The following is a 12,295-nucleotide window of genomic DNA, read 5'->3' on the forward strand; positions in this document are numbered from 1 at the left end:
AATCCAAATAATGGACTACGTCTAAACATTATGTTTGCTACCATCGAATGGCGTTCTTTAGGGAAAGTGGACCCCGGACTATAACTTCCGCGTTAAAATTTATTTCTTATATCCCGAAGCCTACGCAAGTTGTTACCTACATCGTGAGTGGCTCGAAAATCCATTCCGTGTAGGTCCCGATTCGAATACGTACCGCATTTCTAAAATGGGTCGGTTTGTCGCATCCTCAAACGCCTTAAAACTTCCGTTATGTCCCGTATCGTTGGCGAGAGGGGGAGAGAGAGAGTGAGATCTTGAATTGGTAGGGCTGACGAAACGACACCGAATGGGCATCGTCTTCGACGCCCACCATTGCGGTTTCAAAAATTGGAATTTGTTTTTGTGCGTCTCCGGTCTTCCTTTTTCACCTTCGTCATCAAGTCTTCTTCCTTTCCCCTTTGCTTTCTCGGATCGTATTGTATAAATAAATTCGTAGGGCTGCGGTCTCTAGACCCCCTCGCCTCCTCTCCCTTCCCTTCCACGCTCATCTGAGGTATTGGGAGTTAGGGTTACCGGGGAAGAGGCGGAGGAGGAGGAGGAGGAGTCATGGATCTGGAGAAGAAACCCGTCGTATCTGATTTCGGCGCCTGGGCGATGAACGTAATCAGCTCCGTCGGCATCATTATGGCCAACAAGCAGCTCATGTCGCCCAACGGCTACGCTTTCTGCTTCGGTACCTGCTCTCTCTCGGCTGGATCGCTCTCTTTTCTTTCTTTTTTTTTTCTCTTGTTGTCTCGGTCATGGTGTTGGAATCGGGCAAACAGCGTAAATATTTGAGGCAACCGAAGATAAAGATTGGTACCGTTTTTTCCAGGAGAAAACAATTGCCACAAACATGAATTGTTTTCTGAGAGGAAGATGAGTTTGGTGTTTACAGATCTGTAATTAAGATGCCAACCACGTTATGGCTATAGATGTATGCTTAAAACATATGTATGTTTGTATGCTGCTGCGGCGTTCCGGTCGGCTTTTCGCACAAATAACCGACTTGAAGAATTTTCTGGTCATATTCTTGAATTTGTTCCTTGGATCTAGGCTTTAGGGAACATTGCAGTCAGTTGAAGCTAATTTGGACCGTAAGGCTGGTGGTTTTAGTAGCCTTGTTACTTTTGTAGCTCTCGATGTGATTACTGATGTCGCATTCAAGCTTTTTCCCCTCGAGTCCTGCTGAATCTGTTTTATATATTTTAAGAAAAAATATTCTTGTTTGGGGTTCAGTTTCACGGAGTCTCACTAATTGCAATTTATGTGTGCAGCAACCACCCTGACGGGTTTTCATTTTTGTGTCACTGCTCTTGTTGGTTGGATCTCAAACGCTGCTGGTCTCTCCGTGTCCAAGTATGTCCCGTTCTGGGAGCTCTTTTGGTTCTCCATTGTTGCAAATCTGTCAATTACTGGAATGAATCTTAGTCTCATGCTGAACTCGGTTGGATTCTATCAGGTGTGCTAATTTACGAATTTCAGTTGACAAGATCACAACATCGTTTTATTCAATGTGTTAACCGGCGTATTTTTTTTTCTAAAATATGCAGATTTCAAAACTGAGCATAATACCCGTGGTTTGCTTTATGGAATTTCTATTGCACAATAAACACTACTCATCTCGGGTGATACTAGCCGTAGCTGTTGTGGCTGTGGGAGTAGGTGTTTGCACAGTCACAGATGTGGATATTAATGCCAAGGGTCTGCTAAGTGCATGCGTAGCTGTTTTGTGTACGTCACTGCAGCAGATTGTGAGAACTAACTTTTAAAACTAAGCATAGCCATATAGATCTTTTCGTCTTTCTGCTTTTTATTTCGTCTTATTTGCAAAAACTTACGTTAGCTGAAATATAAAACTATCATCATGCTCGATAGTAAGCAATATTACTGCCTGAGTTTCCATATGTTTTATAACGATATACTTTATGCTGTGTCACGTGACTATTCTTTTTTCCATAGGTATATTTAATTATTTATCAGCTATTTTAGAGTTCTGTCCCAGTCTAGCAACAGGATAGAAAGTATTCTAGAGTCCTACTGGTGCTATATAATAGTATATTGCAAATTATTCTACTTCAATTATGATTTCCTGCACGAATTCATCAAGCAAATCCAAATTTTCTGATTATTGTTCTGCGTTCATTTGATAGCTGGAAGCAAGGTTTGCAGTGGTCATTCATCTCTTAATTTAAATTATTGAGTACTTGCAGTTAGCTAATATATTTTGTTGAATGTGTATATTCTGATACCTTTTCAGTTTAATCTTGTTTTTGCACTTTTCACATTTGCTTCAAGTAATGTCTTTAGTAGTTTTATATATTGATGGATTTTGGTTATAATTGTTTATTCCTCTCACGTAGCCATGTCATCATCATTTTTTCAGACAATTGGATCTTTCCAAAAAAAATACAATATTGGTTCCTTCGAGCTTCTAAGCAAGACAGCACCAGTTCAGGCAATCTCTCTTGTAGTGGTCGGTCCATTTGCAGACTACTACCTCAATCACCGCTCACTTAGGGAATACCATTATTCTTCAGGAGCAATTGTAAGTTCTGGTATCCTTGTGTATATGGTTTATGGTTGACCCAGATTCTGCCTCAACTTATTTTGCATTAGTGGTTAATACTTGTTTAATTCAATGCATCTATTCTTTCGCAAATAATTGACCATAAAACAACAGGCATAATGAATATTTCAATTTTAATTTAGCATGGATGATAAATGTGCATTTGTTGTTGCCTTTCTGAATTTTAATATGCATCTGAAATTTAGTTATTGTTTTCCTGTAACTTGTCGTTAATAAAAGTTCCTCATAGCACAAGGCCTATATATTTGGTTTGCACTTGCAATTTTGTTTTTTCCAGTTCAAAACTAGTCAAACTGATCAAAGTAAATATTGTGCCCGTATGTGATCACTCAAACTCTTGGACAAACCTTTGCATAGCTGCTACAAAATGCACAAATATAATACGAATTGTAAGACTTAACTCAGATGTAGTAGCTACCTTCTGTGCATGCACAAGTAAATAACCAATATCTACCCAGCCCATCGTTGATTTTGGTATGAGTGCTTAGCTCTTGGAATTGTACTTATTGCCGGTAGTTTAGAACACAAAAATGATATATATAGCATAAGATTGTAATCTCTTCTAGATGCCTAATACTGATTCCTTGTATGATCTTTTCTGTTTGCAGTTTTTCATTCTTCTCTCTTGTTCCCTGGCCGTCTTCTGCAACATGAGTCAATATCTTTGCATTGGCAGATTCTCTGCAACATCCTTCCAAGTTTTGGGGCATATGAAAACTGTCTGCGTGCTAATACTGGGATGGATACTTTTTGATTCTGCCCTCACTTTAAAGAACATACTAGGAATGCTACTCGCTGTCCTTGGCATGGTGGTCTACAGCTGGGCCGTTGAGTCTGAAAAACAGGCTAAGTTACCAACATATAAAAACGCTGATAGCAAATCAGAAGGGGAAGATGTGATGCTCCTGAAGGAGAAAGTAAATGGACTCCCCGAATCTAACATTGAATTTGGGCAGACGAAGAGCTGATTAGTTTTCTCTGCCATTCTCATTTCTAGTTTTTTTTTTTTTTGGTTATTGAATATCTACTATCTTGTTCGTTCCTCTACGCTGATAGCTTTGTACTCGAATGAATTAAAAAAAAAAACACAGTTTTTACACTTTTTCGTGGATGTTATATCGATTAAAAATGGAGCCAAAGGTAATGAATAACTCATTTTTCATCGTTAAGTCTGTGCTTCTTTTCTCGGATGCCAATATTTAGCAGACTACATTGATTATTGAACTTTGGAAATTATTTCTCCTATTTGCCAATTCGTCTAGTTATAAAACTTCTTTATTTAAATGCTAATCTAGCTCAAACTAAATTCTAACTTTTACAAAGCACAGTTAGCAACATGACTATCCTTCAAAGTGAGTTAAATTATTACTCATTGCAACCTTACTTGGCGTGAGTTGTCCTATTGCTCACAAGAATCAAGATTGTAACCACAATGTAAGAGAGAGAGAGACGGTAAAACATCAGCTCCAACTCACGTACGAACAGTGGGAGTTCACCATCCGATCGATAGAACAAGGTATTTACCCAGCCCACGCTACCAGATTTGAGCCAAGTGCGTTCTTTCAGGCTGTAAAATAATCGACCAGGTAATTGCTCCATTGTTAAGCACCAATAGAACAAGCAAAGCCCACAATTAGTAAGGCAATTTATTTTTTTCAAATATCCAAATTAAATATCTTATTTTTAAAATAACCAACTCAACAAATTTTCTATCTAAAATACTCTTTCGCTCTCTCTTCGTCATCTGTCGAGACTATCTGTACAGTCGACTCAGTAGAATAGATGGTCCCAAAAACGAAAAAAATACAAGTGCAAAATCATGATAGGATTTGACTTATCGAGTTGGATAAAATTCACGGGCGAATGACCATCATGTTCGACTGAGGTGGCCACAAAATTACGATTAAGTTGGCTGTGAAATCATGAAATGGCAATCTAGCGGCCATGAAATTATGATTGAGCCGACGTAAAATCGGAGCCACATAGTCGCCTAATTAGCTGTATTTCACGACCAACTCTATGATGCTGGTTTGACCGGCCAAAGGACACAGGACGGTCAGAAACAGTAGGTGAATTGCATAATTTAATTTAAGTATTTTAAAAATTTTGCTACGTGGTTCAATAAATTACTACAATTAATATGCATTTTTTTAGCAGGGTGGGAAAGAGTCAATATTAAATGTAGATATTATCTAAAAAAAATAAATCAAGGTAAAGTGCTTCCAATATCTTTTAGAGAAATGATATGCTAAGGAATATGGAGTACGAAATCCTCAAGAAGTAACTCAGCACTTTCTACATGGAAAAAAAGGAAATAAAAAAATATTTCGTATTGCACAGCCCAGTTTTTGCCCTAAATCCCACGGCTTCTCCTTTCCCCTCCACCTCGACGCGATTCTCAGCTCGACTTCTCCCTCTTCCCTTCTCCTCCATCGTCGCCGCTTATCCCTCCTCCTCCACCCACGATGACGACCAACCGAACCCTAAGACGCCACCCCAGCAAAGTCCTAAAGCCGTCCTCCACAAGCGAAGCCCTAAAGCAGTCCTCCACCAGCATAAGCTCGTCCTCTACTCCACGCGACGAAGCTCCAAGCTCCTCCACGCTGTGAAGCTCCTCGAAACTTCTCAAAGCCCTAAATCTCCTCCACGCGGCGAAGCTCCAAGCTCCTCCATGTTGTGAAGCTCCTTGAAGCTTCTCGAAGCCCTAAATCTCCTCACACGCGGCGAAGCTCCAAGCTCCTCCATGCTGTGAAGCTCCTTGAAGCTTCTCGAAGCCCTAAATCTCCTCCACGCGATGAAGCTCCAAGCTCCTCCACGCTGTGAAGCTCCTCCGCTAATGAAGCTCCACCACCAAACATCCACCAGAGAAGCTACTCCTGGCAGTATCTCCTTCTTCCTCCTGCCCTTTCCATTCTGGTAACTCACTGTATCTTCTCTTATGTTTTAGTTAAATGTCATGGTGATGATTGAACAATTCATGAACTTTCTTGTTTATTTTTGATGTAAAGATTTCTTCCTATGCAAAGAGTTTCAAATGTATAAGAAGTGGATTCACTCACTGTAGTTTTTCCAGTATTTTAGTTAAATTTCATGATTCATTATCCTGCTTAAAGGGGTACCTTGATTGATGCTTTGTTGTTTCTTCACAAATCTGACATCAATAATGCGTGTTGTTTGTTTCTTGCTATTTTGTAAGTTATGTGTATTCATAACAGCAAAAGAAACATATTGAATTATTTATTTATGTATCTTCCTTGTTATATTCTCATTTCAGTTTTTTTTCCTAATGATGTTCTTAAACATTTCTTTGTGCTATTATTTATTTATGATTGCCAATAAATATTTTATTTGAATTTAGGTTGTAAAATTGTTATGGAGCAAGAACTATTAATTGAGGGTGATGTGCAAAATTTGGGTGATTCGTCAAGCTCAAATACACTTGATACTCCACAAGTTGGGATGTATTTTTCATCTGAAGAAGAAGTCCGTGCTTTTTACAAATCATATGCCCAAGGTCTTGGTTTTGGGATTTCAAAGTTGGGTTCCAAAAAAGAAGATGATGGCTAGATAAAGTATTTTTCATTCGGATGCTCTAAAAATGGTAAGACCGTTCCTAGAGTGAAAAATTCCTTTTATCCTAGAGCTTGTAGCAAAATGAATTGCAAAACAAAGATTAATATTACAGTTCAGAATGATGAATTATGTGCCATTACTAGTATTCAACTAGAACATAATCATGTATTAATTCCAAGGAAGTCAAGACATTTCAGATGCAATAAAGTGTTAGATTTCCAAACTCAGAGGAAATTAGAGTTGAATGATCAAGCAGGAATAACTTTAAGTAAAAGTTTTCAATCATTTGTTGTTGAAGCTAGTGGTTATGAAAATTTGTCGTTTGATGAGAGAAAGTGTAGAAATTATGTGGCTGAAGGACGGAGATTAAGGCTTGGGAATGGTGATGCAGAAGCCTTGAATAATTACTTTTGTTGTATGCAAAGTAGAAATTCAAATTTATTTTATGTAATTGATGTAGATGAAGATTCTCGCATCAGAAATATATTTTGGGCTGATGCAAGGTGTAGGGCTGCATGTGATTCTTTTTCTGATGTCGTTATATTTGATACCACATATCTTACCAATAGTTATGATATGCCATTTGCTCCGTTTGTTGGAGTAAATCATCATGGTGAATTCATATTACTTGGCTGTGGTTTGATATATAAAGAAGATTCAGAAACTTTCATTTGGTTATTTAAATCATGGTTGGCATGCATGAGAGAAAGAGCTCCACGAGCTATTATTACATATCAATGCAGAAGATTCAGAAACTTTCATTTGGTTATTTAAATCATGGTTGGCATGCATGAGAGAAAGAGCTCCACGAGCTATTATTACATATCAATGCAAAACCATGGAAATTGCAATTCTTGAGATATTTCCGGACTCTCATCATCGTTTATGTCTTTGGCATATTATGAAAAATTTCTAGCTAAGTTTAGTAGTCATGCCAACTATAAGTTGATAAAGAGAAACTTGAAGAATATTGTTTATAATTCTTTGACATCTACAGAATGTGATAACAACTGGAAAAAATTTATCAAAGAATTCAACTTGGAGAAAAATGATTGATTGAATTCTTTATATGAAATTCGTCATAAGTGGATGCCTGTGTATGTGAAAGATAAATTTTGGGCAGGAATGTCGACAAGTCAAAGAAGTGAAAGTATGAATACTTTTTTTGATGATTATGTTCATTCAGAAACAACTTTGAAGCGGATTGTTGAGCAATATGACAATGCTTTGAAAAGCAAGATTGAAAAGGAAGATAATTCTGATTTTACATCTTTTAATTCAATAATTCCGATCATCTGTGGCAATCCAATTGAAAAGAAGTTTCAAAGTGTTTACATTAACAAGATATTTAAGTTGTTTCAAAATGAACTACAAGGTTTGATGTTTTGTAATACTTCATTTGTGAAGGAAGAAGGATTAACATTGTTTTTTGAGGTGATGGAAACTGTATATGGAAAAGATGGAACAACTCCAAAAGAGATTTCCTTTTGGGTACAATATAGTGAGTTACAATGTCAGATGAAGTGTTTGTGTCGTCTCTTTAAGTTTCGTGGAATTGTCTGTAGACATTTGATGTCTGTTCTGGTAAAAAGAAAAGTCACTACAGTTCCAGAACATTATATTTTGGAATGATGGCGCAAAGACATTAAACGTAGATATCAAGGAATCACCAATATTTATGATGATTCTTGTCAGCATGCAGAGGAAAGACGAAGATACAATAATCTTCAACCATTGTTACAGGAAGTGGGACAACTTGGGTCAAAAAATGATGAGAGGTGCTTTGTTTTAATTGGGATATTAAAAGAAGCAAAAAAAAGGTTTATGGATACCAACATTGGTGATTCATTGGATGGTGATCATGATAGCAACATAATACATGAGGAATCAAGAAATGGGAGCAAAAGGTTTCACAGTCCACTGAAAGTAAGGTCTCGTGGACGTCCACCGACGAAAAAAAAAAGCCAAAATTGAGCAAATTGAGAAAAGGGCAAAGGCAAAGTCTTGAAAAAAGGTTTGGTTTGTATATTTGGGTGTAATTTGTTACTTTGGTGTTATGTTATGTTGATAATTTGTATAAGTACATTTGTCTATAAGGTTCTACAATTGATAGAAAACAAGATGAGTTATCAAACATTGAACAAATTAATAAATTTTCAGGTTTGATTATAGATTCTTCATTTATTGTATTTTTTAGCTTTTTTGTTAAATCTAAGTGGCGATTCTGTTCTTATAGAGAGTCAGAGATTGTTTAGATTGGATAAAGAACTATTGGTTCCTAATGATATTGTTCAGGTATCATTATTGCTTCTTTCACTTTAAACTTTCTAATGTTTGACATATTATCGGTAACTATCATGTAACCTCATCCTTTATATCAAAATTCTGTATTTTCTATGTAACATTTGGTTTGTATCAAATGATTAATAATTGCCTTAGATCTTTCTGACAATTCTGAGTCATGCCATAAAAAGAAACTGCATCCCTTATCCTGAATATCAAATAAACTTAATGAAAACCCAATATGTAAATAATATATAAGAGATCTCAACATATAAATAAATTTGATTTTGAAATAATTTTATATAAATAAAACTTACTCTAAATTTTAGACATAAAAAAAACGCCTTCCTGGATTAGTTTCCTTCCATGATGTCCAGATGGTAGCTCTTAACCCACAATAACATAATATATTGGGAGTTTCACCTTGTTCATCATTCATGCTTCTTTGAGTCAATGATATTCCTTATGAAGAGCTGGCTTCCATGGATATTTGTTCCTTTGTCCTGTAATTTTTTTCATATCAATAGTTGTCCTTAGTTAACTAGATACATACTTTAATCATTTCTCACAAATAATTCGCATGCATCTCTGAGTTCCTAAACCAGACTCCAGTGTAGTGTTATATAACACTGACTGATCCCAATTAAAATAGGTATTGGTTGGTTTATCTTTCTACAAGTGCCTAGCATAAAAGAAAGAAATAATCCTATAGAAGAACAACTCATCAATCATGACCAAAACATGTAATAGGAAAAAATACAGCAATATGAGAAGAAATGCCAGCAACTGACAAAAAAGAAAAGAAGAGTAAACGAATTCAAACTAGAAAGATCACCTAATTACCAAATTGTTTGCAACTATATGATATAACAATACTTCACCCATAACATTATATATGACAAAAGGAAAGCATATTTGCTTACGCAGCCTAAAATCCTTCTAAAATATGAAGTCAATCATTCAAACGAATAAAGAACCTCAAATTCCCCAAACGACTCCTAAATCCAGCAGATACAGTAACATCGACGATCAAAGAGTGGCATTTTCGTGCTGAAATGAGCACTAGAAACATATTCCTCCAATTAATCAACCAATAAAAATCCTCCAAAGGAACTACAAGGAAGAGAATAACCCTTACCTTCCCTCCGAACGTGATCCTCTCCACATCGACCAAGTTAGTGCGGCGTTAGGGCGTGGAGGAGCTTCGACAGAATTACCGTGGAGGAGTTTTGCTGGTGGAGGAGTTTTAGGTCCGGGGGAAGTATGGCGTTAGGGTGAGGAGGAGATTTAAGGCTTCGAGAAGCTTTGAGGAGCTTCACAGGGTGGAGGAGCTTGGAGCTTCGTTGCGTGGAGTAGAGGACGAGCTTCGCTGGTGGAGGAGCTTTAGGGCTTCGCTGGTGGAGGACGTCTTTAGGGCTTTACTAGGGTGGCGTTTTAGGGTTCGGTTGGCCGTCGTCGTGGGTGGAGGAGGGAGAAGCGGCGACGGTGGAGAAGAAGGGAGAAGTCAAGCCGAGTCGCGTGAGCTTCACAGCATGGAGGAGCTTGGAGCTTCGCCGCATGGAGTAGAGGACGAGCTTCTACTGGTGGAGGACGACTTTAGGGCTTCGCTTGTGGAGGACGGCTTTAGGGCTTTACTGGGGTGGCATCTTAGGGTTCGGTTGGCCGTTGTCATGGGTGGAGGAGGAGGGAGAAGCGGTGACGGTGGAGGAGAAGGGAGAAGTCGAATCGAGAATCGCGTTGCAAGTGGAGGGGAAAGGAGAAGCCGCAGGATTTAGGGTAAAAGCTGGGCTGTGTAATACGAAATGCTTTTTTATTTCCTTTTTTTCCACGTAGGAAGTGTTGAATCATTCCTTGAGGATTTCGTGCTCCATATTCCTTGAGCATATCATATAATTTCAATAAGAAACTTTATCTCACCTGGCTATGATGCGACGTACGGATTTTAATTTCACATTCGATATTTTCAAACGCAAGTCAAGTTTGAATCATTGATTATGTTCATTCGTTAAAATCCATTTGAGTTTTTAAGGTGGACGAAATTTTCATAGGAGTCACTGTAATCTTAGTCGGTTCTAACAATTAAATATGAATCATTGATGATGTTCGATTATTTGTTATAACTCATCTATAATTTTTTGAATTTACTTTAATGTTGGATGAAAACTTTATATGAGACCAGCTCGAGAATTATTCGAATTCTTAAATCATGCACTTTTATAATGACCAAAGGATATCCTGATTTGAGTGGTCTTTCCAATCTACCTCTTCCGTCGACCTTAACTTTCTATACATTAATGTCCAATACATCTTAATCATATTTGAAACGTTGAAATTTTAAAATAATTTTGATGGTTCTAATACATGCAACCTTAATATATTTTTCCTTCTCTCTTCACACGTTGAAAATAAATATCTCTTTTTTTTTTTGTATCTGTCGATTTATACAACTCAAATTTATTTATTTTTAATTTAACTACTAAAATTAGAATAAAGATTTATTATTAAATCTACCTTCTCCAAACTTTACTCTTTCATATAGTTACTGTTAGAATATGTTTGATGTGGATGTGTGCTAGAACACGTTTTATAAACATTCACTGTCACGTCCTAGATAGTCTCTGCGAAAAGAAATTTTGGCAGCATTTTTCCTGTACGGGTGACAATATGAGATTCTACTACAAAGTCCTTTGGGCCACATATATACCTTGGCCAACACGGCCGGAACAATAATAATAAAATACAACTAAACAATCACGTAATTTATATATTTCAGCCTCTGGCTGACACAACCACGCAGTTTATATTTGAAAACCACCTACTCCAATACATCGACGGAAAACTTAAAACCACAACCGAGAAAACAACGCAACGGAAAACAAATGCAGTAGACCAACTCGATAAACATCCTCGAGTACAATCCTACATCACAAGTATATAAAAAATATATATAACAAGGAACCAAAAAAGTCAAAATAAGTGAACCCGTTGCGATGTGAAGTGGGGACTAGCGACTGAAACCTCCTGACAGCATCAACCTGAAATGGTAATATCAATGGGGTGAGTTAACTCCTCAGCGGATACCAAGTTGTCATGCATAGCAAGTAATAACTAATAGTAATAAATATGTGTACAGTCTCCTGAAGTAATGAACAATGCAAATATGAAAGAAATGGGGAAAAAACTGTACTCACCCGAACCTCCTATCAGGATAACAAGGTCGTCAGACTAAAAATAATATGTCCCTGTATGCATGTCAATCATATGCATCCATTCAATATGCAGCAAATAAAGTGCAACAAACACAAGCAATAAATGCAATAATGTATATGATGCAAATGACATGGTCACCCCTGATGCTAGTCAGCCATCTCACACACGATGGTGAGACCGAGTGGGTAGGGCTATAACAACTGTGCACTCTGCCGTCACTGTTCCTGATGAGTGATCGAGTGGACAGGATACTGTCGGAATACACTTATCCTCCTACCCCAAATCATAAGTGGGAGAGCGCAATGCTCTCATCTCCCTGAGACAGTCCAGAGGAGGGATCCCTTACGTGCTACCACGCTGCGTCACGCTACCCATGAGTGGACCAGCGGAGTACTAACAGAGCAAACTGCCACACACCCTGCCTGATATACCACTAACCCATGAGTGGTTGTGTGTGCAGATCCATGTAACTAGTGATGTGCTCAACAATAATGGAGATGTCAATTGCTCAGCATGCAATCATGCAACATGGTGCATGACACTAAACATGAATATCCTGACACCTCCATATAATATATGTACCAAAAATACAAATGGATCCAATAATATGATCTAGATACT

At 37.6% G+C, this 12,295-nt stretch overlaps 2 protein-coding genes across 2 annotated transcripts; both read left to right on the forward strand.

The window, feature by feature from the left end:
- Positions 1 to 259: 259 nt before the first annotated feature.
- On the forward strand, positions 260 to 3,713 carry LOC122014162 (UDP-rhamnose/UDP-galactose transporter 1-like). Its single transcript, XM_042570344.1, has 5 exons — positions 260 to 712; positions 1,296 to 1,480; positions 1,572 to 1,772; positions 2,405 to 2,566; positions 3,217 to 3,713. The coding sequence occupies exons 1-5, from the start codon at positions 586 to 588 to the stop codon at positions 3,574 to 3,576; spliced, it is 1,035 nt and encodes a 344-aa protein (XP_042426278.1). The 5' UTR covers positions 260 to 585; the 3' UTR covers positions 3,577 to 3,713.
- Positions 3,714 to 7,306: 3,593 nt separating this feature from the next.
- Positions 7,307 to 7,830, forward strand: LOC122039024 (protein FAR-RED IMPAIRED RESPONSE 1-like). The gene is made up of 2 exons (XM_042599040.1): positions 7,307 to 7,672; positions 7,747 to 7,830. The coding sequence occupies exons 1-2, from the start codon at positions 7,307 to 7,309 to the stop codon at positions 7,828 to 7,830; spliced, it is 450 nt and encodes a 149-aa protein (XP_042454974.1).
- Positions 7,831 to 12,295: the final 4,465 nt, after the last annotated feature.

The sequence above is a fragment of the Zingiber officinale genome, chromosome 1A, assembly GCF_018446385.1.
Source record: "Zingiber officinale cultivar Zhangliang chromosome 1A, Zo_v1.1, whole genome shotgun sequence".
NCBI classification, from domain to species: domain Eukaryota; kingdom Viridiplantae; phylum Streptophyta; class Magnoliopsida; order Zingiberales; family Zingiberaceae; genus Zingiber; species Zingiber officinale.